This window comes from Anabas testudineus, chromosome 8 (genome assembly GCF_900324465.2).
Source record: "Anabas testudineus chromosome 8, fAnaTes1.2, whole genome shotgun sequence".
NCBI classification, from domain to species: Eukaryota; Metazoa; Chordata; class Actinopteri; order Anabantiformes; family Anabantidae; genus Anabas; species Anabas testudineus.
Genome location: NC_046617.1, coordinates 1,691,492 through 1,717,772, shown reverse-complemented (window position 1 = coordinate 1,717,772; position 26,281 = coordinate 1,691,492). Strand labels below are relative to the sequence as shown.

Genomic DNA, 26,281 nt, shown 5'->3' with positions numbered 1-26,281 from the left:
GTGAGTACTTCCAGAAGAGGCAGAAACATAGGGTGACATAAGAGCAGGGGGAGATGCACTCAGGTGGACTACATGTTGTGCCAATGTTGTAATTTGAAAGAGGAAGTGACTTAGAGAAAAGGATGCAGAGGATAGGGTTAAATGGAGGGAGAGGATTTGCTGTGGCGACTCTTTAAAGGGAACAGTAGAAAGGAGAAGTAGCTACAGTAAGAAAAAAGACAAATGAAATGTGATGTCACAGAAAGATGAGCAGCAAAGCCTTAGCAGGCTACTGAGCTGCTCTTATGGATGACTTTATTTACAGTGAGTGATGTTTTTTAACACTGAATAAAACAATACAAATTTTTAACATCATATTGATTTAATTTGAGTACAAATATAAAATTATAGAAGCATTCACTCCCTTTAATATACCTGCTGTGATTCACCACTTGGAAGTTGTAGTGAATTAATGTGCTGCAGCAACATGCAGCAGCACTAACACACGGATTTGCACATTATGTACATCCAACAAGCTACTGTTTATATTTAACATAGTCAAAATTTAAGTTTCTTACATTTCTGCTTTTATCAACACTAAACACATTGCAGGAGCTTTTAATATTTAGAATGTATTATCTATCTCCAGTGTTTTAAGCTAATGAACAAGTATTCACTTATTCAAATATTTCTTCTTTAATATTTGACCTTTATAATAACATTATAAACCTTAACCTTAATGTTGTGCCAGCACCGGGTGAAAAGCTGCTCCGTTGGACTTAAATTAGGTCACAGGCATGTTAAATATCTAATAACTGTATGTGCCTGTACTTCATATTAGACTCAAGATTCAAAATGAATTTATCCTAGAGGGATATTGTTTAAATGTTACAGTATATAGACCTATATAGAACAGTGGTTTCAAATACTATCGTGTTTTTTTTGAAAATACAATTCCAACACAAAGGAAAGGTTCACACATTAACTTTCATCAGAATTCAATAAGAAGATCAATACCACTCTTCTGTACAATAAATATGAAGATACAGCAAGCAACTTGGCTTCTGGCCCATGGAAACAAAATCCATTTACTGAGCATCTTTTTCACCTATAGAACTGGTGAAAAATGTTTTTTCTGTTTATAGATTGAGAAAAAACAAGTAAGAGAACACTGAGCTGTCAGATTGTCCAAATAAACTATGGATTGATTAAAGCAGAAGAAAACAAAGCAAAACAGAATAATTCAGGAAGATTAGATTTATGTTCCTCAAAGTCTAAAATCAATTCAACCGTCATAGTCGACTTTGAAACCATTTTCGAAAATTATTGAGCAAAACTTAAAATAATTAGGAAGAAATGTTTGCTTGGAGGTGTTGTGATTTCTCCATTTACAAAACAGACAAGAAAAAACAGTCTGGCAACATTTTCTAAAGTCACTGTGTGACTTCCTCTGTGTAGCTGAGGCTTCTTCTTCCCCAGTGGCTCTCCGAGACTGGCAAGCCCTTCCTGATTACTGGCTCCACCACCAGCTCCAGCAGGCCAGGGGCCTGCGGCACTACTAGCTCCGTCACCCTGAACACATTAGAATATGCTCGTCCCACCAGGGCCAGCTGACCTGGGGGGATTCGGGGATCGGGTCCTCTCAGCCTTCGCCAGTACACCCTGAAGTGGCGTACGAGCTTGGTCGGGTATTCCCAGCGCAGAGTAGCATTGAGGTGCAGCGTGGGAGAGCTGGAGTCTGGTGAGGTACCACGCAGCCACACCACATCATAAATACACAAGCCCCGAACCAGCTCAGGGGGATCCTGCAGACTGGACACATCCAGGAGCTTGTACAGAGAGGCAGAGGGGTACAGTGGTTCTGTTTAAATGTCTTGCTGCTGACAAGGTGTCAAGTTGTCAATGGTTCAGATTCACATAACAAACAACATCAGTAATTACAATAATAATGAGCTTGTCTCACCATGATCTCTCCCACTCTGCAGGTGAAGGATTTGTCCTGACGCTCTTCCTTCTGCTGAATGCACACATTCACCTCTCTAAGAGCACAACCAAAGTGCTCCAACTGCCAAAATCTGCACACAGTGACATGGAGAGGACAGAAAGAATGGACTCCAGCAACTTAGGTGTTATTGTTATGGTGTGTTAACATAGAAAATGTTATATGATCTATTAATTCATCTAAATGTCCATACAAGCACTGTGATATTTTGTGTGTTGTGGCCTCTAAATGCCCATAAACATGTTCCAAAGTGCACTGGTAGGCTTCAAGTCTATTTTCTTGTGTTTACACGTGTAGCTATAGTGATTGTGTATGGTTAGACAACACAAGTGACCCACACTCAGAACTGTGCTTGAACGCCTCAATTTATTAGCCTCTTACCCGACAGTCCAACCATGTTGATTCAGGTTTCCACATAGCTGAGAGAACTGGGTCACCAACTGGTGCCCATCATCCAGTACTTCGGGAGACACACTGGTAACTGCAGATACAAAGACACGTCCACTTGGAGATAACTGAGTTTGTGTAGAACAATGTCAGTGTTACATAAGGCTGATTGTGTAGCGTGTTCCAAGTCAAATTCAGCAAACTCTCCTGTTGCAAGTTGTGCATTTAATCCTAAAGAGTCTTTGTCCTTGTCTCTGTTACTGGGGGAAGAGCTCCTCACACACACACACACAGCACGCAGGAGAATAGGTAAAGAGAGACTTAACTCGATTTGTTGCTATACACATGATAAAAGGGTTCAGGAGGTTATCTGGAAGTTGAGCAACGACAACTGGAGATCTGACTTGTTAGGCTGAGATGTTTTACTACTCATACAAGTAGCTTCTTCAGTCTAAACATAAGGTTGGTTAGAGATTGTCAGGGTCCTTTGAGTCAGGTGTATGAGTCAATGGGATAACGGGGTCTTCACCATCAAAGTCTGACAACACAGGTGTCCCTTCTTCATGTTTGTCCTTGATTTTATTTCACTCCTGTTTGTAACCATCACTTCAAGAGTTTGTATGGTTTTATCCTTTAACTGCACTAGCTGAAGGTGAACAGTAAGGAAAACAACATTCTTCCACTTTTGTATGCGTTTTTGTATCAGAAGGAAGTTTTCAATAGTGGTTGACATGGATTTTTTTCAATAGCCAATGCCAATTTTTAGAGAACATGGAGGCTGAAGGACAATTTATAATGCAGATACCTTGTTGTCGTTTGTTCTTTCCTTCTGCCTTAGATTAAATACAACAATTTCAAAATAAGGATTAATATGCAGAACTTAAATTAGCATTTTCGTGCATGTTGAAAAGGTTTTCAATAATTCAAGTATGTCAAAAAGGTTTCTGAAACATGAATGACCTAAATCCCATGCTGTCCCTGAATGCCTCTCTAGTGCTACTGCTGCAGCCATTAGGCCATTGTTTGTATTTTGATTAGCTATTTGATCGCATTTTTACTCACTTCTATCGTACATATAGTAACAAGTCATGTGTTAACTAGTGAAGTCTTCCTCACTTGTTCTCCTGTCTGCACTGTGTGGAGAACCCTGCCCTCAGTCACAGAGAAAGAGCACAGATCTGCTAATCTCACTCACTGCTCTTTTAAAGTACTAATACAATTCTGTTTCTGTTGTAAAAATCCTGTTGAGTCACTGGTGCTCCCAAATAATTTTTCAAATGCAGCAATTTACAGAGACATGTACACGTGAAATGCTGGCATAAGACAAAAACATCAGCTCATGCCATTTAATTAAAAATGCCAAAGTAATGTATGATTGTAAGGGACTCACATTTGTCGTCCTGGTTGTCCATGTGTGTGCACATGCCTGCATGTGCTGTCTTCAGCTCCAGGGACACTGTAATCCCAGCAGATGGCTTGTAGATGAGGATGACCAGGGTCTTGGCAGGCAGGGGTACATGGATAGACAGGATCCTGGGAACACAGTACAGTCAGAATAATGGTATGATCACTTTAACCACCACTACACACTACAAAAGGTGAACAGGAACCAAACACACACACTTGGCACAAACTGGAGATGTATAAGAGGCAGGAATGAGTCCTTCCAGCAACAACGAGGAACCTCCGTTCCAGGCATCCTCCGGGCAGCCCCTGCTCTCCAGCCGGCCCTGACCCTCCATCTCTTTCTGATAGTAAAGGGGCTGGATCTCCTGAGCAGTCAGGTTGAACCAGCTCCTCTGTGTTTCAGGCTGCATTCACATAAAACAAGACTGTGGTCATCCAACAAGCAAGTCAAACTTGATACGACTGTTCATACTATTTCACTGAACAAACGATTCTAAAGTGAACTGTAGCTGGAAATGTAACATGTTTTCTGATGATCAGTGTCAAAAAAAAAAAAAAAAAAAGAGGGAAAAACGACCATGACAACATTATAAAAATATATAAACGATAAAAACTTCCACAAGGGGGGTGAAGAATCTATAGTCACTGTATCTCTCCACCTCCTATAATTACCTGTCCTTTCCGGAAGACAGCCTTCCCAAAGCCCTGGCAGAAGGAAGAGATGAAGGGAAGAGACATAACTGGCCGGTGGATGAATAGGTAGTCTGACAGAAGAGCCCAGAACCTGTGGGAAATTTCTCAGTCTCAATCTGTTTATCTCCTCTCACTAATTAACAAGCACACACATTTCATTTATTGGTTAATTAGCGTAAATATTATGTAGATCTCACTTGTCTTGGTTCTTGCGGAATTCGGTCTTATCATTATGGGTCTCGTAAACCCACCCTGGAGCAAAGATGGCTGCAGAGAAGTTGTGCTTTCTGATGACCTCCAGCGCCTGAAGACAACCAAAGAGTTGAAGGAGTCAAAGATGTGCTGCTGCTGATTCATGCTTATTCACAGACAGACACGCATTACCAACAGTGGGTACCTTATTGGTTTCGAACATTCCACCTACAACCTCCCCTCGGGCAAACACATCAACCCCAATGTAAACATCAGCCTGGCGGCCTTGGATCCCACTGTACTCCCTCATCCACTCCAGATTCGTCTCTGTCCAGTTATAGTTGACGAAGAAACCATCACAGGCATCGAAAAACATTCTGTTGGAGTGTGGGAGTGATTCAGAGTCTTTGAGAGTTAAATTAATAATGAACTGACACGTGTATGTCAACAAGTTCTAAAAGGACATATTCTAATTATTAAAGTTTTAGTTTATGTTGAGTTATGTCACCACTTTTAAAGTTTTTAAACTTTACCATGATAGAAATGACTCTACCTGTTGGACTGGTTAAGTTCATTCTGCCATTTCAGCTGCCCGTTCTCAATCACGCTGTCGTACCACAGGACCTGGCTGCCAGGGACCCGCTCGTGCATCTGGTCTGTCAGATAACGCAGGAACAGAGGTGTGTTCTTCACAGCAAGCTCCTGCAAGCAGAGCACATAAAACACAATGTTTGTATTACATATCAAAATACAGTGACAAATTAGAAAATTAGATATTATTAGATTACATTTAATGAACAATTAATGCACCCAGGTATTTTCAGGTACCTAAATCTGCAAAAACTACACAATGAAGAGACGATCCACATTTTGTTTGCTAACACCTGACCCCCAGTTGACACATGTTTAAAGACATGACCGATGGCAACCGTGTTGTTTTATCAGCTTAGAAATAGTGTGTTTGTTGGTATTTGTGACTTTGGTAAAGATTAGATCACATTTTATGACCAATTAAAGGCCTTCTACTTACACTGAGTGTGTTCTCAATGTTTATGAGCCAGCCATCAAAGCCATAACAGTGGCTGATCTGCACTAGTTTATCAGCAACTTTCCGGTAAGACTCCTCCTCTGTCAGGAAGGACTCACATGCCGTTGCACCATCAGTCCACTCTGTGATGAATGTCCCTGGAAAACAGTTCAAATATAGCAGAAATTAAATGACAGGAAACATTATGGAAACAGAAATAAAACGTTCCTCTTAAACTGCAACCAAATCTACTGAATCTAACCAAATTGCTAAATTGGACCTTTGGATCATGTTTGTCCTAGGTGGGTTAACCAGGCTGTCTGCATTAGACAGTTAACAATTGAAGCTGATTGAAAAATTTATCTGAAGCTGTTCTCAAAGAAGCTTAAACCCAATATACACATATACATTTATCAGGAGGAACCAACACCCCACGCATCATTTTTCTTGAATTTGATGAGCGACGTATGACAAACTGGTTCTGTTGTTTTGCTTCTTGTCACTCACCAATAACAGTGACTCCGTGTCTATGTGCAGCGTTGGTCCACACAGCAGGAGGAATAGTCACCAGGTTGTGTGAGAAGTAGTTGAAAATATCAATGTACTGCCAGTGGTAGAAGGCATACGGAGTTTCTGAGCTTGTCCCCTGGACAAACCTAAGAACAGAAGAAAGCATGACAGCGTTTATGAAAAGGCTTTCGGAGACTGTTTAGTGTAATAAAGATGACTGAGCTCTTTGTGGTACAAAGTACAGTATACAGTGGATATAGAAATGCAAAAGCCAACATCTGTTATGGTATAGGGATGCACAAGTGCAGTGACATCAACAAGTTTCTTACCTCATGAATGTTGATGATAACAAGATCATGGAGTGCACCTTTAGGGTTTAGGACCTATTTGGTAGGCTCCATAGACCAGAAAAAGTTCACGTCTAAACATTTCTATGTATCCCTAATATGACCTCATACCTGTCATCGAGGTAGCCACCCATCATGTCATGAGACACTAACGTCCGACGTGGACAACTGGCCAGAGGAGGCTCCCGAGCTGCCAGAGGGACTGCTGCCACATTAAATGGGTTTGCCTCACTTAATTTCCACAACAGCAGCTGATCTAAAGTCTGCAGAGCACAACTGATAGGTTCAGTGGTGTCGGCATCATAATGGTTGGCTGGAAGAGAAAAGAAGGTAGCATGTGAAGGAAGCATGAGTAGGCATCAACTGCAGCTCGGGTGGCTTCAGTCAGTCTTACAGAGGAACTGACCTGGTAGTGGTGAGGGTAGGAACTTGATGACTTCATGGACACTGTCTGAATCCATGGGTTGATCCAAACAAGACTCTAACCTGGTGAAAACCGAAGATGACATGCTAAACTCCAAGTAGGAGTCATGCACGTGTGTGTACAGTACATAACATATAAGCGTTTAACAAAACACAAATATACACACACTGTCCACAACACTATTTATAAGCCCTCAAAGAACCAGATTTGTTGCTGTTTAATCTCACATGCTGTGTATAGGTGTCATTGGATATGGCTGAGCTTTATAAAGGCCAAAAAAATGATGTCATCAGGGTTATATCAACCTGCTGAGTTCAAATTTAAAATGGATATCTTGCTTTATAAACCGATGATGAGGATACTGAACTGCCAGAACAAGAATTGTTTCTTCATATTTTCTTTTTCTTAACTAGAAAAAGAAAATATGAACACATCAGCTCTCTTAGCTTCCTTGCACTGGCTGCCAGTATGTTTAACAGCTATATATCCCAGCTGTTACAGCCTTATTAACCTGCACATAGCCTGAGATCCTCTGGTAGAGATCTTCTGTGTGTCCCTGATGTTAGAATGAAAACTAGAGGTGACAGAGCTTTCGCAGTTAGATCAGTTAATCTCTCCTTAGAACTTACCTCTACCAGCGAGCCCTTCCTGATCTTCTTTAAACAGAGACAACTCTTCATTTAGGACAACTTCCTATTAACTTAGATGAATGCCTTTCCTTTTTAACTGGTCTTCTAAAGGACACTTATGACAACTAATGTTGTAGTTGTTGTAAATTTTGTTTGTATATTGTATTATTGTTTTTTGTTTCCTGCACCCCAAACGGTCAAGGCAGGCGGTCGACTAACTTGAGCCTGGTTCTGCTGGAGGTTTTCAAGGAGTTTTTCCTCTCCACTGCTGCCTAGTGCAAGTTGGATTTGTTGGGTTCTATAAATAAAATGTATTATTATTATTATTATCATTATTATTATTATTATTATTATATTATTAGAAATCTGTGGACATCAGATAAATTTCATATACTTGAGAATTGCTGCACCACTTTCTAAAAAAAACATTAATAATACCCTGTTTGGTATTTGCAATATCAGATTTTGAATGCTTACTTAGTTAGTTAGTTATTGTCAAGTAATAAAAGCCACTGTGAGGTTGCCAGGTTGTGACAAATCCCTCTGGTTTCCCTTGTAATCTCTGCAGAACCACATCCTTTATTAACAAATAGGTGCAGCATGTTGGCTGATTGAATTAAAACATAAGAAACTCTTCAGCTTCTGAATTTATGTGCTCTGTTTGAATTGTCTAGTGACCTTCTTTCAGTAAAAATGTGCCTTTCTTAGAACCGTGTTGATGTGGAAGCGTGCAGCCCCTCTCAGGTGGATGACTAACTTCTGCTGCAGTCAGATCCCAGTAGCTGACCAGTAGAAAGTGAAAGCAGCTCAACTTACAGGCTGGGTTCCTTCTTGTCCCTCTTCACAGCGACTTCACCGTCATCTTCTCTGCCCTCTCGTTTCATTCTCACAGCGACACGTTTTCCATTCGCGGTCAGTGCCATCTCATTCAGTTCAGCTGAGGAGGAACCACAAGAAGAACTAAAACTAGACAAGAAAGCAGAAACACAGGTTGACTGCTGCTGCTACAGTAGTCTACTTCCTGCTTCTTCTTCTTCTTCCTCTGTTTTATTGGCGGTTGGCAAACAAGCTCTACCGCCACCTTATGGACAATACCGTTCAGGTGCTGCTATTCCTGCTGCTGCCGTCTTCACCCTGATCATCACCCGAGCTACAAGAGTTTAGAAAAACCACCAACACACTTCTCTATTCCTATGATCATTTGTTGGTTTTATTCAATTACATGGTTGTAAATGGATCAAAACACAACAACATGAACAACATTTTATTTTTAGGCATGCTCAAACACCTAACATAGTCACATCAAGTTTGCATGTTTAACTTTACTTTCATAAAAAATAAAAATAAAAATACACTTTTTTCAGAAACAACTCTCTGACAAATCTGTGTCATTCTACTGATTCGGTTCTGGAGGCAGACACCTTCTCTACATTTAAGACTGTACTTAAAACCTTCCTTTTTAGATTAATGTTAGAGATGGCTCAGGTGACTTTGAACCATATCTTAGGTATGCTATAGGTTACTCTGCTGGGGGACCAACTTCTCCTGCACTGTAAAAAATGAATGAATTTCTAAGGAAAGCTGTTTTCATTTGGACATGTTTGGACATCTCTAATTAACCAAAAACGAGAGTTAAACTCTATAAACTCAAATTATGGATTTACTGGATGTTAACTTATTTTAAGATCCTTTGACACCTGGTAGGACATTCATAATCAATATAAGACCATCTACACATCTACACAAATGTTGAGTAGCAAATGTTAGTTAGTTTGGAATAGTTTAACTACTGATTAAACATGTTTTCTGTGTTTTGACATTCATTGTTTTACATATCAATGTAAAAACCTTTTTTCAAACATTTGCACTGTTGAATGTCCCGAACCTAGATAAATAATACCCATTAGACCATAAAGATGTATAATTCTTACTTTAATGCTTCAGAATAAAAGCACAATTTCTGTAAATAAACAAGAAGAAAATCAAATAAAGTAGTACAAAATCTGCTAAAATTACACACACTTCATATATTCTGTGACTATGAGTATATAGAGTGTCAAAAGACACCACTCAGAAAACATGTTTCATTATACAGCTATCACTTGTTCTATTGTACATAAATTAATACAATTTAAAAATGCATTAGGTATGTAAGTACACAATAAGTTACCTGTAGTATTCTTTTAAAAGAAGCTGCCAGAAATGAATGATGCACTCATTTTCATTGTTTATTTTAGATAACTCACGTAGTGAACTGTGCATGAGGGAAAGGACTGAGGTCAACTGGACAAAGGAACCACTCTTTTGTTATTGTGCAGGGACAGATACTTTTATTTTGACAAGTTTAGTCCCCAGCAGTAAACCACGAACAAGCAACACAGCACTGAGGAACAAAGGTAAAGATGGCGGCCGCATAAACGGTAGAGTAAGAAATAAAGCATCACAATCCAGAATACCAGCCAACCAAAACAAACTATACCTGCCGTAGTCTGATTGTAAGGCTGAAAATAATAATAATAATTATTATCATCATCATTATTGTTGTTGTTGTTTTTGTTTGTGTGTGTGTTACTGATACTAGTATCCGTTGGTAGTTCTATGATGAAAGGCTCTCTGGCACGCTCCTCCCTCCCCACCTAGCAGGGAAGTGATGTCACACACATCGAAGAGTCCGTCGAGCAGCGACCCGACACAGAGCAGCGGCTGCGGCAGCAACAGCGAGAGGATCCGGGCTGAGTCGTAAATGTTACCTTCTTAACATCCATCTTCATCCGCGGAGAATTGAAGTCTGCTGGTATCAAAAACAGCAAGAGCAGAAAGTACACACTTAAACCTTTTCAACGAGCACAATATTGCCACAATATGACGATAGTAGCATTTTAAAACAAGTGGCGAAAGATTGTGAGAGCCGACTTCACCCGGAGACAGCGTACAGAAGACACGGTTCGTCGCTTCCAAAGCTCTTCTGTATTTGGTGTTTTTCCGTGTTTGGTTTTCAAAAGGACTTGTGTTTTAAATCTGAACGTTTTTGCATATTTTGGAGCTAGCGAGCTTGCTTGCTAGCCGATCACTGCTTATCATGGAGCTGAGAGTGGGGAACAGATACAGACTGGGCAGGAAAATTGGAAGTGGATCATTTGGAGACATCTACCTGGGTAAGTTATAATCACAGACTCTTACTGTAGTGTTTTATTTGTTTGAGTATACCACTTCATGTAAATAACAGCTATAAGATTGACAGTTGGTCGCCTTTTCGAGATGTCCAATCAGCTGTTTGGTGTTAGCACCGTTAGCTGTTAAGCTAGCAGTCTGTGTAGCAAAAAAGCTAGCAACAAGACGATATCTAACTTTATAACTCACGATAATTAATAATTCGCCTTTTTAACGGTTTAAAGTGAACATGGGCTTGTCCATGGAAAACATGGGCTGTCTGTCGTAGCAGGAAAATGATGTCTAAAGGACGGTTAGTCGGTTCTTGTGTGGCCACCACAAACGTTAACTGATACTTGAGTTTCGTCTGTGCCTTTGCTCACCGACCAGCAGCACATCCGGGAAAAGATTAGCTTACCATGTTGTACTATATTAGTACCTGAAGTGGTAAATGAGTTAACTCGGTATCACTGAACGGCCACCTTTAACACAACAGCTTAATTTGACGCGAGAGCTCCACACGGTTTAATTTCACTAGTGTGTTTGCTGTCTTTGAAAGAAACAACGTCACTAAATGTCTGAGAATATGTGTTGTGTTCAGTGAGGGTCTCTGGGACTTTGAACAGTTGAGGCTCCATGGCCTAGTGAGTATCGGCTGAGTTGTCAGACAAACAAAAATCATCTCCCTGCTTGGTTAGGGTCAGTGAGGACACGTTACAGGTAGGGAGGTTATTGACGTAGTAGTCTAACCCTCATTGATGATAAAGATTAAAGATATGACAGTTAAACATTACACACAAAGAGTAGGGTTCTGTTGGCTCATCAACTATGTAGTTTTTGTCTTTGTCTGATGTTAAGTAATGATCACGGGGAGTCCATCACTGCTGACTTCTGTGAATTGGATGTACAAACATGGATTAAAAACAAGCTATGAAGATTTTGAAGCTATGTGATAATATCCATGGGCTGTTTTAAACAGACTTCCAAAAGCCTTGTTGTAATTCATCATTTTGGAGGCCCTATTGGAGGTCCACAGGTCCTGGCAACAGTGGATGAAAACAGCTGATCGCATTTCTAGGCTTAAGACTTAGTCTGAACAACAATAAAGAAGAGACTGATTGTTAATTCATTAAGTGTTTTTAGTGGCTGTGGACTGATCACTTCACTGCGATCTAATCAACCCACAGAGGATAGTTCCCATGTGTGACAGCTGGGACTGTCACACAGTGGGTATCATATTGTAAATGATACAACATGGTGATCAGATTCATTATGTCTGAGTTTACCAGTTAATCAGTATTCAGTAGTTTGTTTTATATATTACAGAGGATTATGCACATAACTGCTATGAAATGGAATACGTTTGGGGACATATTGTGTATTTTATTCTTTGACTGATTTATATTAAGACATACGACTTCTGCCATAGTGACAAAAATGTTGTGCACTTAAATCTAGTGAATAAGCACATTACTAAACAAACTCAGCTTTTGCAAGTGGGGCCACCAACCAACAGAAACCAGCAGTCAGGTGTCACAAGCGGGAAGACTGGAGTAACCTGTTTCATGTTTATTTGAAAACGTTCCATGTGATTTGATGTTGGAGGTCACAGCCCTTTTGAAGAAGGCAAAATAAAGAAGTGCTTCTTATATTCAACATGCTAATACATAGCCAATTACTCCTGGAGGTAGTGCAGAAAGCTGGGGATCTAGTAAACCAGTTCTATCAACTGTAGAGGCAATGGTTTGAATCCTAGTTTCTCTGGGTCACATGTTGAGGTGCCTTTGGACATGATGGTAAAACCCTATAATAGCAGCATCATCTGTCTCAGAGGATGAGTAGCAGCCAATACAAGCTTATACAATACAAGCAATACAGCCCCAAACATTCTGCCTTGTTTCCCTTCCTGAGAAGTTTTGCACAGTGGAAGCGGCACAAAAAAGCAAGTGGTAGCACCAGACACTTCATATCATGTTCACAAAGTTAACTTTTAGTGGAATGAATCAGGCACTGTTTTTGACTGTTTTAGTTAGGTCCCCTTCTATTCTTTAAAGTCAGAAGAGTTACTCCAGCTAGATTTGCATTTTTGTCTTTGCTTCAGTTCCTGAGAAAACACAGCCATAAAAACGGAATCACAAGACTTGTATAAGGTTGCCATTTTTTCAGTTTTTCTTTGCAGGTCTGCGTTTTTGTTAAAACATAGTCAACTGTATTTTTATACTAAAATGTATTTTTACTGGTTTATTTTAGTTGCTAAAGCTTAGCCTAAAGGACAAAAAACATAGGATCTGGGATGTACCTGTGTAAACTAAAATGGTTCTGGTAGTGTATATTAAAAGGGCTGTGTCCTCCTTACATAAGCAAAGCTAACAGTAAGGTTGTCTTAGAGCCCTAAAAAAAAACAGAACTTAAGACATGTTCAGACTCGTGCTTCCGGTGACTCAGTTTTTAGACTGACGCATTTTGGTGCTGCCTTTTTACTACTCTGCTTGTGAGGTGTTGCGGTTTCTGTGAACAGTTGACGTGTTTGTAGCAGTTGTGTTGACATGTCAGTCCAACTGCTCAGAAATATTGGATTTAAATTTTGCCTCCCTTGATGCATTATGGACAAAGCGTTAATATCTACCAATTGGCTAGGTTTGACATTATCCCTGCAATGTTTCATCTACCAGCATGTTGCTACAGTATTTGGAAGGAGCAACATTACCATTATGTGGCTGGTCTTACTTGCCCTGTATCCCATTATCAGTTAATCATAGTGTCTGTGTTGTGAATTTCTAAGTAACATTTCAGAATAACTTTAATTAAAGCTTGTTGTCTATGTTCACTTTGATCGTGTCATGTTTCTTCCGTGATGATCAGCATGCAACCACTGGTGTGCCTAAGTGGCATGAGGAAGTATTTCATTATTACGTAACCAGCATGTAAATAAACTGCGTTAGTGTAGTGTTATAAAAGTGCATGTTAATGTTTATTAAAGAATTACTTGTTTTTAATAAGTTAATATTTATTCATTGCATTTTTAAGTTAACCTCCGTTGCTTTGGTGAACTCGTGTCAAGGGTATGTCTGTACATGTTTTGGAGCACTAACTCAAAAACATACACCACATACTGTCTTAAAAGTAACACACAGATACATCTCTCAGAGAGATAAGCACAGGCTGCATTCCCCAGAAAAATCTGTTCAGACAAATCACATTCCTGTGATGCAAGAAAGCGGGCATCATACTGAAATGTGTTGCTCACACTGTGGAAAGCCCTCCCAGATATTTTCCCTATTGTTGCTAATTGAGTGAGTGGTTGGTTTACTGGCTAACCACAACCTCGAACAGCAAGTACCTTAGAAGTTAGAAATGTCTTAGGGTGTGTTTTATAGTGGTGTACCAAAACTACGACAGAGCAGGAGTAGGTAGGGCAGCAGCTGTCTACCTGTCAGTTGGTAGCACACATACTGTACACTGTAAAGTCTGTAAAAATATCCATATCAGTTAGACAACATGGCTATTTGCACTATTAATCTATCTCTTTCTCTTTTTTTTTTTTTTTTGAAATTATGAAATTATAATAGTCATGAAACCAGAGCCAAACATATATTTTTAATGCTCAACATACTAAATATTAGTTAGATAAATTAGTAATGTGAAACAAAATAAGCAAGCAAATATACCACTGACTGCTCAGCAGTGAAACATGATAAATTACTTCAAAATAAAAGCTAAATTAAAATCAGAAACATGCTGGTTGTGTTACATGTACATCTCAAAAACATGGCTGACAAGCTTTCATTGTGGCCACAGTGTATCAATTTACTTTGTGTATAGGCTTTATGTTAAGAATGTAACGCTTTATCTATACAGAATGTAACGTGAGCGGTCTGTTAGCAGTAGATCTAATAATCTGTATGTGAGGCATTCAGGGACAGCACAGTGTGTGGGTCATTAGTGTTTCCTTCCACCCTATTTCTTCGTCATTATCACTCTCTTCAGTGTGGTGTGTCTGCTGTTGAGTTCTTTATGATGTTAATTATGTAACAACACATTTTTCATTTGACTATTAACTAACAAATGTAAATTGAATTGTGAAATTATAAATATAAATAGAAACAATAACCAAAACAAGGTCAGGTCCCTAATCCAGTGAAGACCAATGGAATTTTGTTGTATGGTTGAGCTGACCCATTATGGAATAAAACTGATTTTGAATAAGGATGTGGCAGATTGATGCCATTTAAGTTAGTTGGGCCAGCAGCTGGAACGCCTTGTGCCAGTCCGAGCCATGGATTTCCCGCACCATAAGAAAGCTTAATGTTTTACCACGACAAATGCACACACTTTTTTCGTTTTTGTCTATTAAAAGAGCATACAGCTTTAAACATTGTCGTGGCCCTGACAGCGTGCCCCGCCTAGGAGAGTGCAGCTCTTTCCACCCAAATTACATCATGCAGAGAAATCATTGATGCTCCACTGGTGCTACAATTCAACTGCTGCCCATAAGAGGCCATTTGTGTGTAATGGGATTATGTAACCTGGTGTCCAGTTGCTGTGGAGGGAACTGGAGCCCATAGCCATATTTAGGATGAACCCAACTGAAAAGCTGATTTGTCAAATTAGCTATGGTCTCACAGGGACAATTCCCCTAAAGCCACTTGTTTAGAAAAATGTGGTGATAACTGTGAGGAATTTGGGCTGCCTATGCAAGTAGACACACGAAAGAAGAGGACGGTACACACTGTGCAGTGCACAGTGTTGGCATATGTTCCATTTTGGCTAGCTTTGTGATCTTAGCTACTTATATTTTCATGTGTACACAGGCAGGCTTTCTCAACTGCCAATACCACCTCAGCAATTTGTTTCTGTCTACTGGTATATCCGTCTCTATTACACTTCTGTCTAATTTGATTGATAGAATTGATATCCTCATGATATCCTCTGAACTTTGACCCAACAGGAAAAACTCCTGTTAAGCATTTAGAAGGGTTAAAAACAATATTGTGTTACCATGCAGCTAACGTCTGTCTGTCTCTCTCTAGGCACTGATATTTCAGTTGGAGAAGAAGTAGCCATCAAATTGGAATGTGTGAAGACCAAACACCCACAGCTCCACATAGAGAGCAAAATCTATAAGATGATGCAGGGTGGAGGTACTGTATACTGGAACATACACACACATCCCAACACAGCTCTGATATTGTTGAGCAAGGTACTCCAAATGAGTTTTTACAAGCACTATGAATACTCAGAGGTCATCTCTTTTGATTGTCCTTTGTCTGCACTGTGGTCCAAGGCAAATTTTATTGCTGCTGTTTTAATTTGGCTCAACTAAAAATCCAAACAAGCTAAGAGTGCAAACGTGCTAAAAGTCTACAGACGTGCTAGTGCCTTTGACAATTGTTGTTTTTTTAACTGATCAGTGTTAATTGTGTAACAGTTAAAATATATCATAACAGTTTACCTTTTATTCTGTGACCAATGTCAGCAGGACACTCTCTAGGGACAACAAATGTCACTGCAGTCAATCTAATAGTCTAATCCAAAGTTCTTCAGTCTGACCAAAGGTCAATCACCCAACAGACTGAGAGTATCATGCTGTTACACCATTAACAAGGCTAAAAACACAAACGTGTTGTCATGGATGAGTGGGGCTGGTACATACAATTTTTACTCAACTCAAAACGTGGCTGCAAACCTTAAGTGTCCTATAGATGAAACCACAGTGGCACATGTCAGTTTTCAGATTATAATGTTACTTTGTGACCTCAGTGTTTCTTCTGTCTTCATAGCACGCAGTCTAGCTTGAACCAGCATGTACAGTAGAAGTGACAGTTTGTCCCTGTAAGCAGCTGTGCACACACATGGATATTTATTTTTGTTCCAGCAAGGTAGGATTTATTAGAATGAGGAGGCTGACCTAGACTGTTGGATACATATAAATAGCTTATGTAGGGTGTATATATATGTGTGGAAGTACAGTGGTAGGTGCTGACAAGCAGCATTTTGTTGCTATCTCTCTGTAGAAGGGAAAGCCAGATAGCCTCTTTGCCCTGACTCATTAGCCAGTTACCAACTTACTTAGTACAACTAGTACTAAACAGGCCAGCCTCTGTGTGATAGATATATATTTATAGATATAACGGCTTACCTTTCTTCTCCCAATTTTCCTTCAGTGGGTATTCCAACGATAAAGTGGTGCGGAGCAGAGGGCGACTACAATGTGATGGTGATGGAGCTTCTCGGGCCCAGTCTGGAGGATCTGTTCAATTTCTGCTCTCGGAAGTTCAGCCTTAAGACAGTTCTGTTGCTGGCAGACCAGATGGTGAGAGAGACAGAGAAGCAACTATAAGCTGCAGGGCCATGTAGTTGCAAGCTGGATTTGAATTTTTTTGTTTTGTTTGCTCTTGTAAAAATGATTAATGTCACATTGACACATTTGAAGCTTGCAAACATGACCATCACTGCATAAATTGTAGTTTTAAATGCCTTGGAAAATGTAGTTGTTTAATATAAATCATTTTGCTGAGCTTTAGATGAGCAATATCTTAATCAATCAACAAGACAATGAGTAATGTTAAACTGTTCCTTCAACAATACACCAAAGAAGTCAGCATTGCTATTTCACAGAAAAGTGCTGAACTCACCTCAATATGATACAAAATCCCAAAGTTTATTAAACTTGATTTTAAATTCTGCAAACCTTTAATGCTGACATCATTCTCTCCTGCCCGTTCATTCAGATCAGCCGTATTGAATACATCCACTCCAAGAACTTCATCCACAGAGATGTGAAGCCAGACAACTTCTTGATGGGGCTGGGCAAGAAAGGTAACCTGGTCTACATCATCGACTTCGGCCTGGCCAAGAAATACCGCGACGCCCGCACACACCAGCACATCCCATACCGCGAAAACAAGAATCTGACCGGCACAGCCCGCTATGCCTCCATAAACACCCATCTGGGCATTGGTAAGACCAAAAAAAAATGTACTTGTGCATGAATGGATCAGATTATTGCAGGCTGCTGATACGCCTTTCTTCTGTCTTTGTTTTTGTCTACAGAGCAGTCCAGACGGGACGATTTGGAGTCTCTGGGATACGTCCTCATGTACTTCAACTTGGGTTCTCTTCCTTGGCAGGGCCTCAAAGCTGCTACCAAGAGACAGAAATATGAGCGCATCAGTGAGAAGAAAATGTCCACGCCCATTGAGGTCCTCTGCAAAGGCTACCCATGTATGTTTGATTATTTGACATCTTTCCTTAAGGTTGATCCAAATCAAATCATCTCATGTTAATACTCCTCACAGGCATTGAGTGCCTCAGCCTAAGCAGAGCTTTTATATCAGAGTTGCAGGTGAACATGACATGGTGTCTGTTTGTGAATGTTGTCCCCCTCTTGGTCTCCACAGCGGAGTTCGCCACCTACTTGAACTTCTGCCGTTCTCTACGGTTTGATGACAAGCCTGACTACTCGTATCTCCGCCAGCTCTTCAGGAACCTCTTCCACAGACAGGGCTTCTCCTACGACTACGTCTTTGACTGGAACATGCTCAAATTTGTAAGTTTGTATCACCACACGTTGAGGATTCATGCATGAGTTTTGTTTTTTATTTCATCAGAGTTGATACACTTATTTCTGACATCAATACTACTGTAAACTTGTGCAGCAAACTAAGATGAACTCGAAGGCCCAAAACAAGGTTAACAGCCCCATAGAAACCAGTAGTTTTCTTTCAGCTAAACCTGTTTGACCAGCAATAAAGAGTAAAACAAATATTATATAATGTCTGCTCTAAGGTCACAGCAGTCAGCAGCCTGCATAAAATGTGTAGCCCGGGGTTTAGTCCATACTTGGCAACATGTTGACTCTGAATACAACAGTGTTTGTCAGCACTGATGTGTTTGACACAACTTGACGAGAGTACAAGCAAAACCTAAAGCTCAAGCTATGTGTCTCAGGGCGCCAACAGGGCCGTGGAGGATGCAGAGAGGGAGCGTCGTGAGCGAGAGGAGAGGCTGAGGCACAGTAGGAACCCTGGGGCCAGAGGCATGGCATCAGCCTCTGGAAGAGCCAGGGCAGCTCAGGATGTGGCAGTCCCCTCCCCTCTCAACCCTGCCCCACACACAGGTGACACACATACAGCTTAGTTTTTGAAGCACTTCTCTTCAATTGAATGCTAAAACACAGGAATATGGAGCATGCTGTGATTAGGATGGTATTTTGTGTGTGTGTGTGTGTGTGTGTGTGTGTGTGTGTGTGTGTGTGTGTGTGTGTGTGTGTGTGTGTGTGTGTGTGTGTGTGTGTGTGTGTGTGTGTGTGTGTGTGTGTGTGTGTGTGTCACCACACTTGTTTTTAAAATAATATATTTGTGTCTAATTTTCCAGTTTGTGATTTCCATATTCTAAAGGAATCTCCTTTCTTTCTTTTTTTTTTTCTTTTTTTTTTTTTAAACTACAGCTGCATCTCAGTGTCCTTTTGTCAGCTGTCATTCTCTTTCATACCAGCTCTTAATGTCTCAATATAGCAGATTTTTATTTTAGACATAAAGTGGCTACAGTTTTCTTCATCTTTTTTCTGGCCACTAGCAATTACAGGATTTTTTACATTTTTGTTTTTGTCAGGTTTGGAGAAGGAAAGGAAAGTGAGCATGCGTCTTCATCGTGGAGCACCTGTGAACATCTCCTCCTCAGATCTGACTGGGCGCCAGGACACATCCCGCATGTCCACCTCACAGGTAACACGCACAGATAGGTGAAAACGGTGTCAGTTTGGTGGCAACATAGGACATCTGACATATCAAGCTGCACAGTCCTCAGTAGAGAACAAAGAGACAACATGGGTTGAATACCTACCAGACAATCTTCAAAACAGGAAGAGAATAACAACAAAGTGTAGGTTTTAGAACTTCCCTTTTCATTTGTCCAGATTGTTTGCTTGTTCCCCCTTTTTTTACAGGCATAGTCTGTTAGCATTAAAAAGTTAAATGAGTCTTTTAAGTCTTAATATAAAGTCTGCTGACCTTGTTCATCCTAGACTGAAGTCGTCTTTTGTTTTGACTGTATAATACTGTGGAGATTAAAGCCCAGCTCATGAATAACTCAAAACCTGCTGAATAATTTAATTCATTTGCATTTATTAATATGCAACTCTTTGAGACTCTTGTATATAAATGTAAACCTAGGCAGCTACTTGTATTGTTATGGAGGGGGCCTTCCTGTTTGCGTAAAGCACTGTTAATATAATTTTAACAGCTCAGTTCACCCAGCTTAAAAGAAAATACACAAGGGCTGTCATGACACCAACAATCAACTATTTTATGGTGACAAGGCATTCCTACTGCAGTCCCTAGCTGCAGGTGGTATGGAAAGAAGAATGCATATAATGAAAGCTGAGGTGTAAACCTGACACTGGAAAGATAATTAGATCTCAATTATCAGGTATATTTCAAAGAACACTACAGAGGCTGCTAAATGTTGACGCGCCGTAACCTAGCAATGTTATAAGTCGCACTCAGTACAGAATATTAGCTATCACCTCGCCAACCTAAACAAGCTAACGTTAGCCTTTGTGGATGTGTATGTAACAGATGAGCTGCATCACAGTTCACAAACATATCAACATAACATTTCTGAATATGAACATTTTAATGTCATGTTATCAATATTACATTAACTGAAATTCTCAACGTGAATTCTTTACACAGATCTAGATGTTTGTCTTTGAGATGTTTAGCTAAGTGTGAGGTGTATCTGTCTATCTGACGACTCAAAAACACAATATACATGGTTTTTGCTGTTTGTTTGTTTGTTTGTTTGTTTGTTTTCCCCAGAAGGTGCCACGTGTTGCTGTTAGCCTTGCCTTGCTTTTCTCCTAATTTAACATCAGAAAGAAAAAAAAATCCATCCATTTCTTTTTTTCTTTTATGATCGACTTAGTAACGAAGTATCAGTTCTTGTGAAATCCCTGAGTGTGTAGGTAGCGAGCAATGAAGAAATATTACTGAGATTATACTGCCATTGTAATGCTGTGGAAAGCCTAATTTGACACCATGTTTAAGTTTTTAATAGTGTTATTCAGGTTACTTACAGACATCACTGTGAGTAGAAACTGAGAAATTACCTAAGTATGACAAACAAAGGTAGTATAAGCCAAGACATAGTCCCACAAATTAGATCCGGATTGTTCAGACCATAATGATGCATGTGATTTAACATATTTTAAAGGAACTCTACAGTTTGTTTGCTATTTGGTTTTTCTTGAACTGTTTCTTCAGACATCATTATAAAAACAAGATTTTTCATCTGTCCCCTTTAGGCTCTGTCCCGAGTCACACCCAGCGGCCTCCAGTCTGCAGCTCCACGATGAAAACCCTCACTTCCACCTGTGCACCATGGAGGCCTCAACATGCACCATCTGCAGCATACACACATGAGCGCATGCATACACACACACACACACACACACACACACACTCTTGCAACTGCACATATAAAATATACACTGGACTCTTAAATAACAACGGACTACCAACCAATGTACAAGAGTCTGGCTGCACTCTTGTTCTCTTGACCCGGGAAGAGTTGCACAACCCTGAGTTTGTATGTGTATGTGTGTGCGTGGGTGGGTGAGTGTAGTGTGGTTGCATTAACCACCTCAGCAAAAGAGCAGCCACAGCCTCACTTCTTCTTCTCCTCCTCCTCCTCCTCCCATAGAAGATGTAGAAACACTCTCCCTCCTCTTTAATGTTGAAGAAGCCATGGATTCACTTTTCTCTTAAATGTTTTTTTTTTTTTTTTTTTTTAAACTTTGGTTTTACTTTTTATTCTTTAGCATTAAAATGTCTTCAACACCAGCTCCACTGGTCAGACTTTACAAGGGTTTGAATATGGAAAATGGAAAGTCTTAGGTATTGAAAATAGTTTGTGGAACTTTATTATAAAATCAAGAAGGCATGTGATCTATTGCAGCAGTGTTAAAAGGACAGTGCCTCAATTCTCCTTTTTGTCCTAAAAGACTCCTTAAATCCCACAAGTCAACCTTTTTCTCATCTTTTTTAAGGTGTTTGGTGTTTAAATTTAAAGGTAGGATGAACACCCACTGTTTTCAAAATGGGACAAAAGGCCTTTTGATATTCTGTTTTCAAAGTTGATCCCACAGTTGAGTTTTTTGTCCTGCTCAGGTGTGTAGAAATGATGGGTGTTGTAGTGAATCCAAAAACATGCAGCACATTAGCGCATTGCTCTCTGTCTTGATGTTATGGCTGCAGTGTGCTGCTTAGGAAAGCTGTGACTGGAACAATGAAACAGTTGGGAGCAATCCCATGCTGAATGGATGAGATGTGTTAACCTGTTATGTAGTGATGTGGATTTAGTGTTTGTGTGTTTCTGTCTTAGGGGTTGTATAAAGGGAGGGGGATAAACAAGTTACTTTTTGACCTTTGAACTCCTTTGTCTCCTAGACCTCGCTCTAGACCATCTGTCCATTATGAGTCTGTTTTAATTGACCCAGACCCTCATGATATAATACTCATTGTCATTGACGTAGACCAAAATTTTGGGACGGTTCAACCTGTTTCTCTCTATGTGGCTCTCAATTCTAGCCCAGCAGACACTACAACAATAAGGTCTTTTCCAGTGTAATGATAGGGTTCATCATTTACATTACACTGCTTACGGTACTCAGGAGTTGCTAAGTGATCACCAAGAGAATGCCAGCCGTTGGGCTGAGTTGTGTCAATGTGCAGGATGAATCAGGAGAAGACACATTACTCCTTATTGAGTTTGGTTAAAAATCGTCAGCATCATCCCGACCCATTACTTTGGGCCTTAACCCGAATAGCACCATAGTAATGATAGGTTACACACAATTGACAACTGGAAAAATTAGAGTTCAGTTCAGAGAATTCAGTTCAGTTCTTGATCCATTTCTATCTTATTTAAAGAAATGGGCCATAGCAACAACTTCTATTTTTCAGGTTATAATAATTCCACTCTACAAACACTATTTAGCAATACACTTAAATCAGATCAGGCTTAATGTAACCAAATAAGTCAGTTAAGCCATACCAGATCTGAGAACCAACTTGGGATATTAACTCAAAGATCAGATGAGTGATGTGGGAATCCAGGTAGAAGATGGACCTTGTGTTTTAACAGCAAGGAGGTTTTGGAGATTAACGGACTGAGTGTTGTCTTAATAAAGGAGCCGGGGCTACGAGCCGCATGTTTCTCAAAGAGCCTCTCTTTGAGGAATTGGCCGACCTGACCAATTTTGACCTGATGTGCAGATTTTGAAGTAGAAAATTCTTAATGTCGTAGCCTGGTTGCAAAGTATTGTAGCCATTTTCTCTAGTTGAGTGGGGAAGAGGTTGTAGTGGTAATTTGTAAATTTGTTCTATTGTTGTATAATGGATGTGATCTGTCTACCACGTCCACACGAGCCGCTCTCCGGTTTCAGATGATAATGACAGTGTATGGAGCAACTGGAAACTATTCACTCCGTTAGAGTTCCTGCTGAGGGCAGTTTTTAAAAAAAGAAAATTCACCTGTGGGTTTTTGAAAAACAAAGTGGTATAACTTGTTTGTCACACTAATGATGGCTATGATAAATGCAAGTACACTTAAATGGGATACTTTTTCAGTCTGTTCTGTCGGCTTTACGCAGTCCTTGTTTTTGTCATGTGTTCAGTTTTACTTTAAACAGTGCAGTGGAGATGGTCGCTCATGTCCCGCAAGGCATCTCATCTCTGTGGATTCATGGGAACTCTTTCTGTCCACTCCCACCAGACTTTTTCTTCTTATTTGTAATGCCACTGTATTTGTGTATTTTAAAATTGTGTAAATAAATTAATAAGTACTTAGATTTGGTTTTTATTGACTAGCCTGGCTTCATCATGTGTGCAATTCATTTCAGTTCATTCAAACAGCTTCCATCTGGTCTTTATATCTCTACAAAACTAAACAAATTCCCATCAGCCTCAATTGGTCAGTGTTAGTCAGCTGTTATATGTATTGGGATGGTAATCAACTGTGGATCTGTGGTCAACACTCAAATTAAATGATCTTAGAAGAGTTGAGGCGTTGAAGTGTCTGGACTTCACTGTGAAGCAGATGGTGTACAAATGGAAAACATTTAGCCACCGTTGGCCTCCTCAGGACTAGTCACAAGAAGTCACAGCATAATATGAAGAAAACTAAAGACCTCTGTTGCAGTGATTAATACTAGTGTTTGAGTCACCATCAGGAGTAACAACAATAGAGTTCATGGCAGCTGCTACTCTCCAAACAGAGCATTGTTACCTGTCTACAGTTTGCTCACATGTGGATCAGTGAGAAGGATACTGGAATAATGTTCTGTGGACAGATGAGATCTAAGTAAACCTTACACTGCAGTGCAGCATAAAGACATTATCCCATTTGCAAAACATGATGGGGTTTTTTTTGTGTTTTAGGTCATATTCCTGCTGAAAGAGGTCATTCTAAAAGGTTCACACTCTTTCAACCCATACTGTAACAGAGTCTTAAGATTGTAAATAAAAATCATGACAGCTCTGATGGAAGAAATCATTTATGGTTATCCCAAGAGAGAAACTTCAAAAACAGCAGTCCAGATGTTATAAACCGTAGCAGCAATGCTCTGGTTGGTTTTTATATCAGCGATGGAGCAGATTAAGCAGCTCGTGTTTACTCGTGCCGGTGATTAACTTGTGAATGTCAGCACAGCTGCTGTGTTCGCTGTCGCTGGTTGACGTGAATACCGACGTGAGCTGTGCAAATGTCCCCATTCATCCCATGTAAACAGAGCAAGGGAGATTCCCCTTTCTCTGGACACATTTATTGGTGACCTTTCACCAAAAAAAACGAGTTTCTTCTAAAGCAACTAGAAACTGCAGGTTTCTTCTGTTAAAGTGGTTTGAAAAAAACTGAACTCTAGGAAACAAGTGTCATCACACAGAGGGTAGCAAAGTTTAAAGTGGGACTGTTTCACCATCTACACCCATGAAAAACAAAATACAATTCCTATTTCCTAACATTACTATCCCGTCATCATTGTCTTGCATCCACATTGTCAGCATTTGTACATAACATAGTCTGAAATGAAATCTGTCATCAGGCCTTCCGTATTGCGTACGCTGCAGGAAAAAGTGAAGTCCAAACCCCCTTATTAGCCACATGGTCTGAGCCATGTGACTGGCTGTGTTTGTGGACACAGCGCTACAGGAGAGCAGGGAGCACAGTCAGGGTAACTCAAACAGCAGAGTGATGTGCAGCAGCCATCTTGTTTCTCCTTCTCATTTGCTCCTGTTTGTACATCATCGACAGCAATGAAAGAGGGCAGACAAACTAATTTTCGGACACGTTTGTGAGCAGAGCCAACCATCATCATGCAACATGATTCAAATGTAAGGGCTAGAGTCAGAGCAGCAGACGTGTAACATGATACTGCAGGCACAAAGAGACCAACAGGCAGGAGGTGGAGGTCAGTGCAGTGTTAGTGATCAGCAAAGCTGTGTCTTCCACGTGGAGCATGAGAGGTGGAGACATCTCTGCAAAACTAATCAGGTCTGCCAATCAGGATCAGTTGTTGCTTGGTAGTAGGTTCTGGCATATATAGATTATAACAGCTTTAAAAAGACCCTGAGATAAAGAGATCTGTGCTGCAGACAAACCATTTTCAGCAAAGAAACAACATGGGTAGAGCGAGTGAAGCTGCTTTTAAGGGCAACTTCACCCATTTTCTTTTAATGGTCCTAGTTTGGCGAGTGCATGTTTGTGACGTGTATTAAACTGACTAACCACGTCCACATGACATCATCTGGAGTAACGTCTTAGCTCAGGTGATGTCATGTCAGCAGGAGATCTGAGGAACAGGTGAAGCAGGACTGTAGCATCCACAGCGTGAGCAGCCACGTGAATTAATCTGAAGTAGCTGCAAGCAGAGGATGTTTTAATGTATGAATTGAGAGAGACGTTCAATACCTTTATTACAGAACCACAGAAGGCAAGCTGAGAAATGAGCAAATATTTTACAAGAAACACATTTCTCAGCTTCGACATTTGATATGTTGACTCTATATTGTTCACAGTCAAATGCAGATTTTAGATCTAATAACATCCCATTGCATCATTGGAACTGAAGGATATGTGGAGCCTAACACAGAGAAGGCAGCCTATTGCACGTTCTGTCTGTTCCATGTTATTTCTCTCTCCTCTTTCCAATCACCTCAACCAGTCGAGGCAGATGTCCGCACACCCTGAGCCTGGTTCTGCTGGAGTTGTCTGCAGTTAAAGGGGGTTTTTTCGTGTTTGCTGTTGCTCGGTGCTTCTCAAGTGGGATTGTTGGTACTATAAAACTGTTAGTTATCTGGAAGTTGAGTCATGGCAACGGGACTTTTCTTGTCAGAGTGAAATGTTCCACTGATAATCCAAGTATTAAGTATGACTATGATAAGTCATGACATCACAGCCTCTGCTTTTGATTTGTTTTTGTGCAAATGCCCAATCATTATATGTAGACTAAATACTAAATATAAGACTAAACTG

At 40.2% G+C, this 26,281-nt stretch overlaps 2 protein-coding genes across 2 annotated transcripts; one reads left to right on the top strand and one right to left on the bottom strand.

The window, feature by feature from the left end:
* Positions 1 to 931: 931 nt before the first annotated feature.
* engase (endo-beta-N-acetylglucosaminidase) lies at positions 932 to 8,619 on the bottom strand. Its single transcript, XM_026361237.1, has 14 exons — positions 8,414 to 8,619; positions 6,951 to 7,030; positions 6,656 to 6,857; positions 6,195 to 6,343; positions 5,691 to 5,845; positions 5,214 to 5,362; positions 4,866 to 5,037; positions 4,666 to 4,772; positions 4,448 to 4,559; positions 3,992 to 4,179; positions 3,759 to 3,901; positions 2,363 to 2,462; positions 1,943 to 2,054; positions 932 to 1,808 (listed from the first exon to the last, which is right to left on the bottom strand). The coding sequence occupies exons 1-14, from the start codon at positions 8,518 to 8,520 to the stop codon at positions 1,413 to 1,415; spliced, it is 2,172 nt and encodes a 723-aa protein (XP_026217022.1). The 5' UTR covers positions 8,521 to 8,619; the 3' UTR covers positions 932 to 1,412.
* A 1,644-nt stretch (positions 8,620 to 10,263) lies between these two features.
* Positions 10,264 to 23,598, top strand: csnk1da (casein kinase 1, delta a). The gene is made up of 9 exons (XM_026349751.1): positions 10,264 to 10,752; positions 15,778 to 15,888; positions 16,912 to 17,060; positions 17,479 to 17,707; positions 17,801 to 17,971; positions 18,148 to 18,296; positions 18,698 to 18,866; positions 19,361 to 19,473; positions 21,054 to 23,598. Exons 1-9 carry the CDS (start codon positions 10,677 to 10,679, stop codon positions 21,102 to 21,104), a joined length of 1,218 nt encoding a protein of 405 aa, XP_026205536.1. The 5' UTR covers positions 10,264 to 10,676; the 3' UTR covers positions 21,105 to 23,598.
* The last annotated feature ends 2,683 nt before the right edge of the window (positions 23,599 to 26,281 follow it).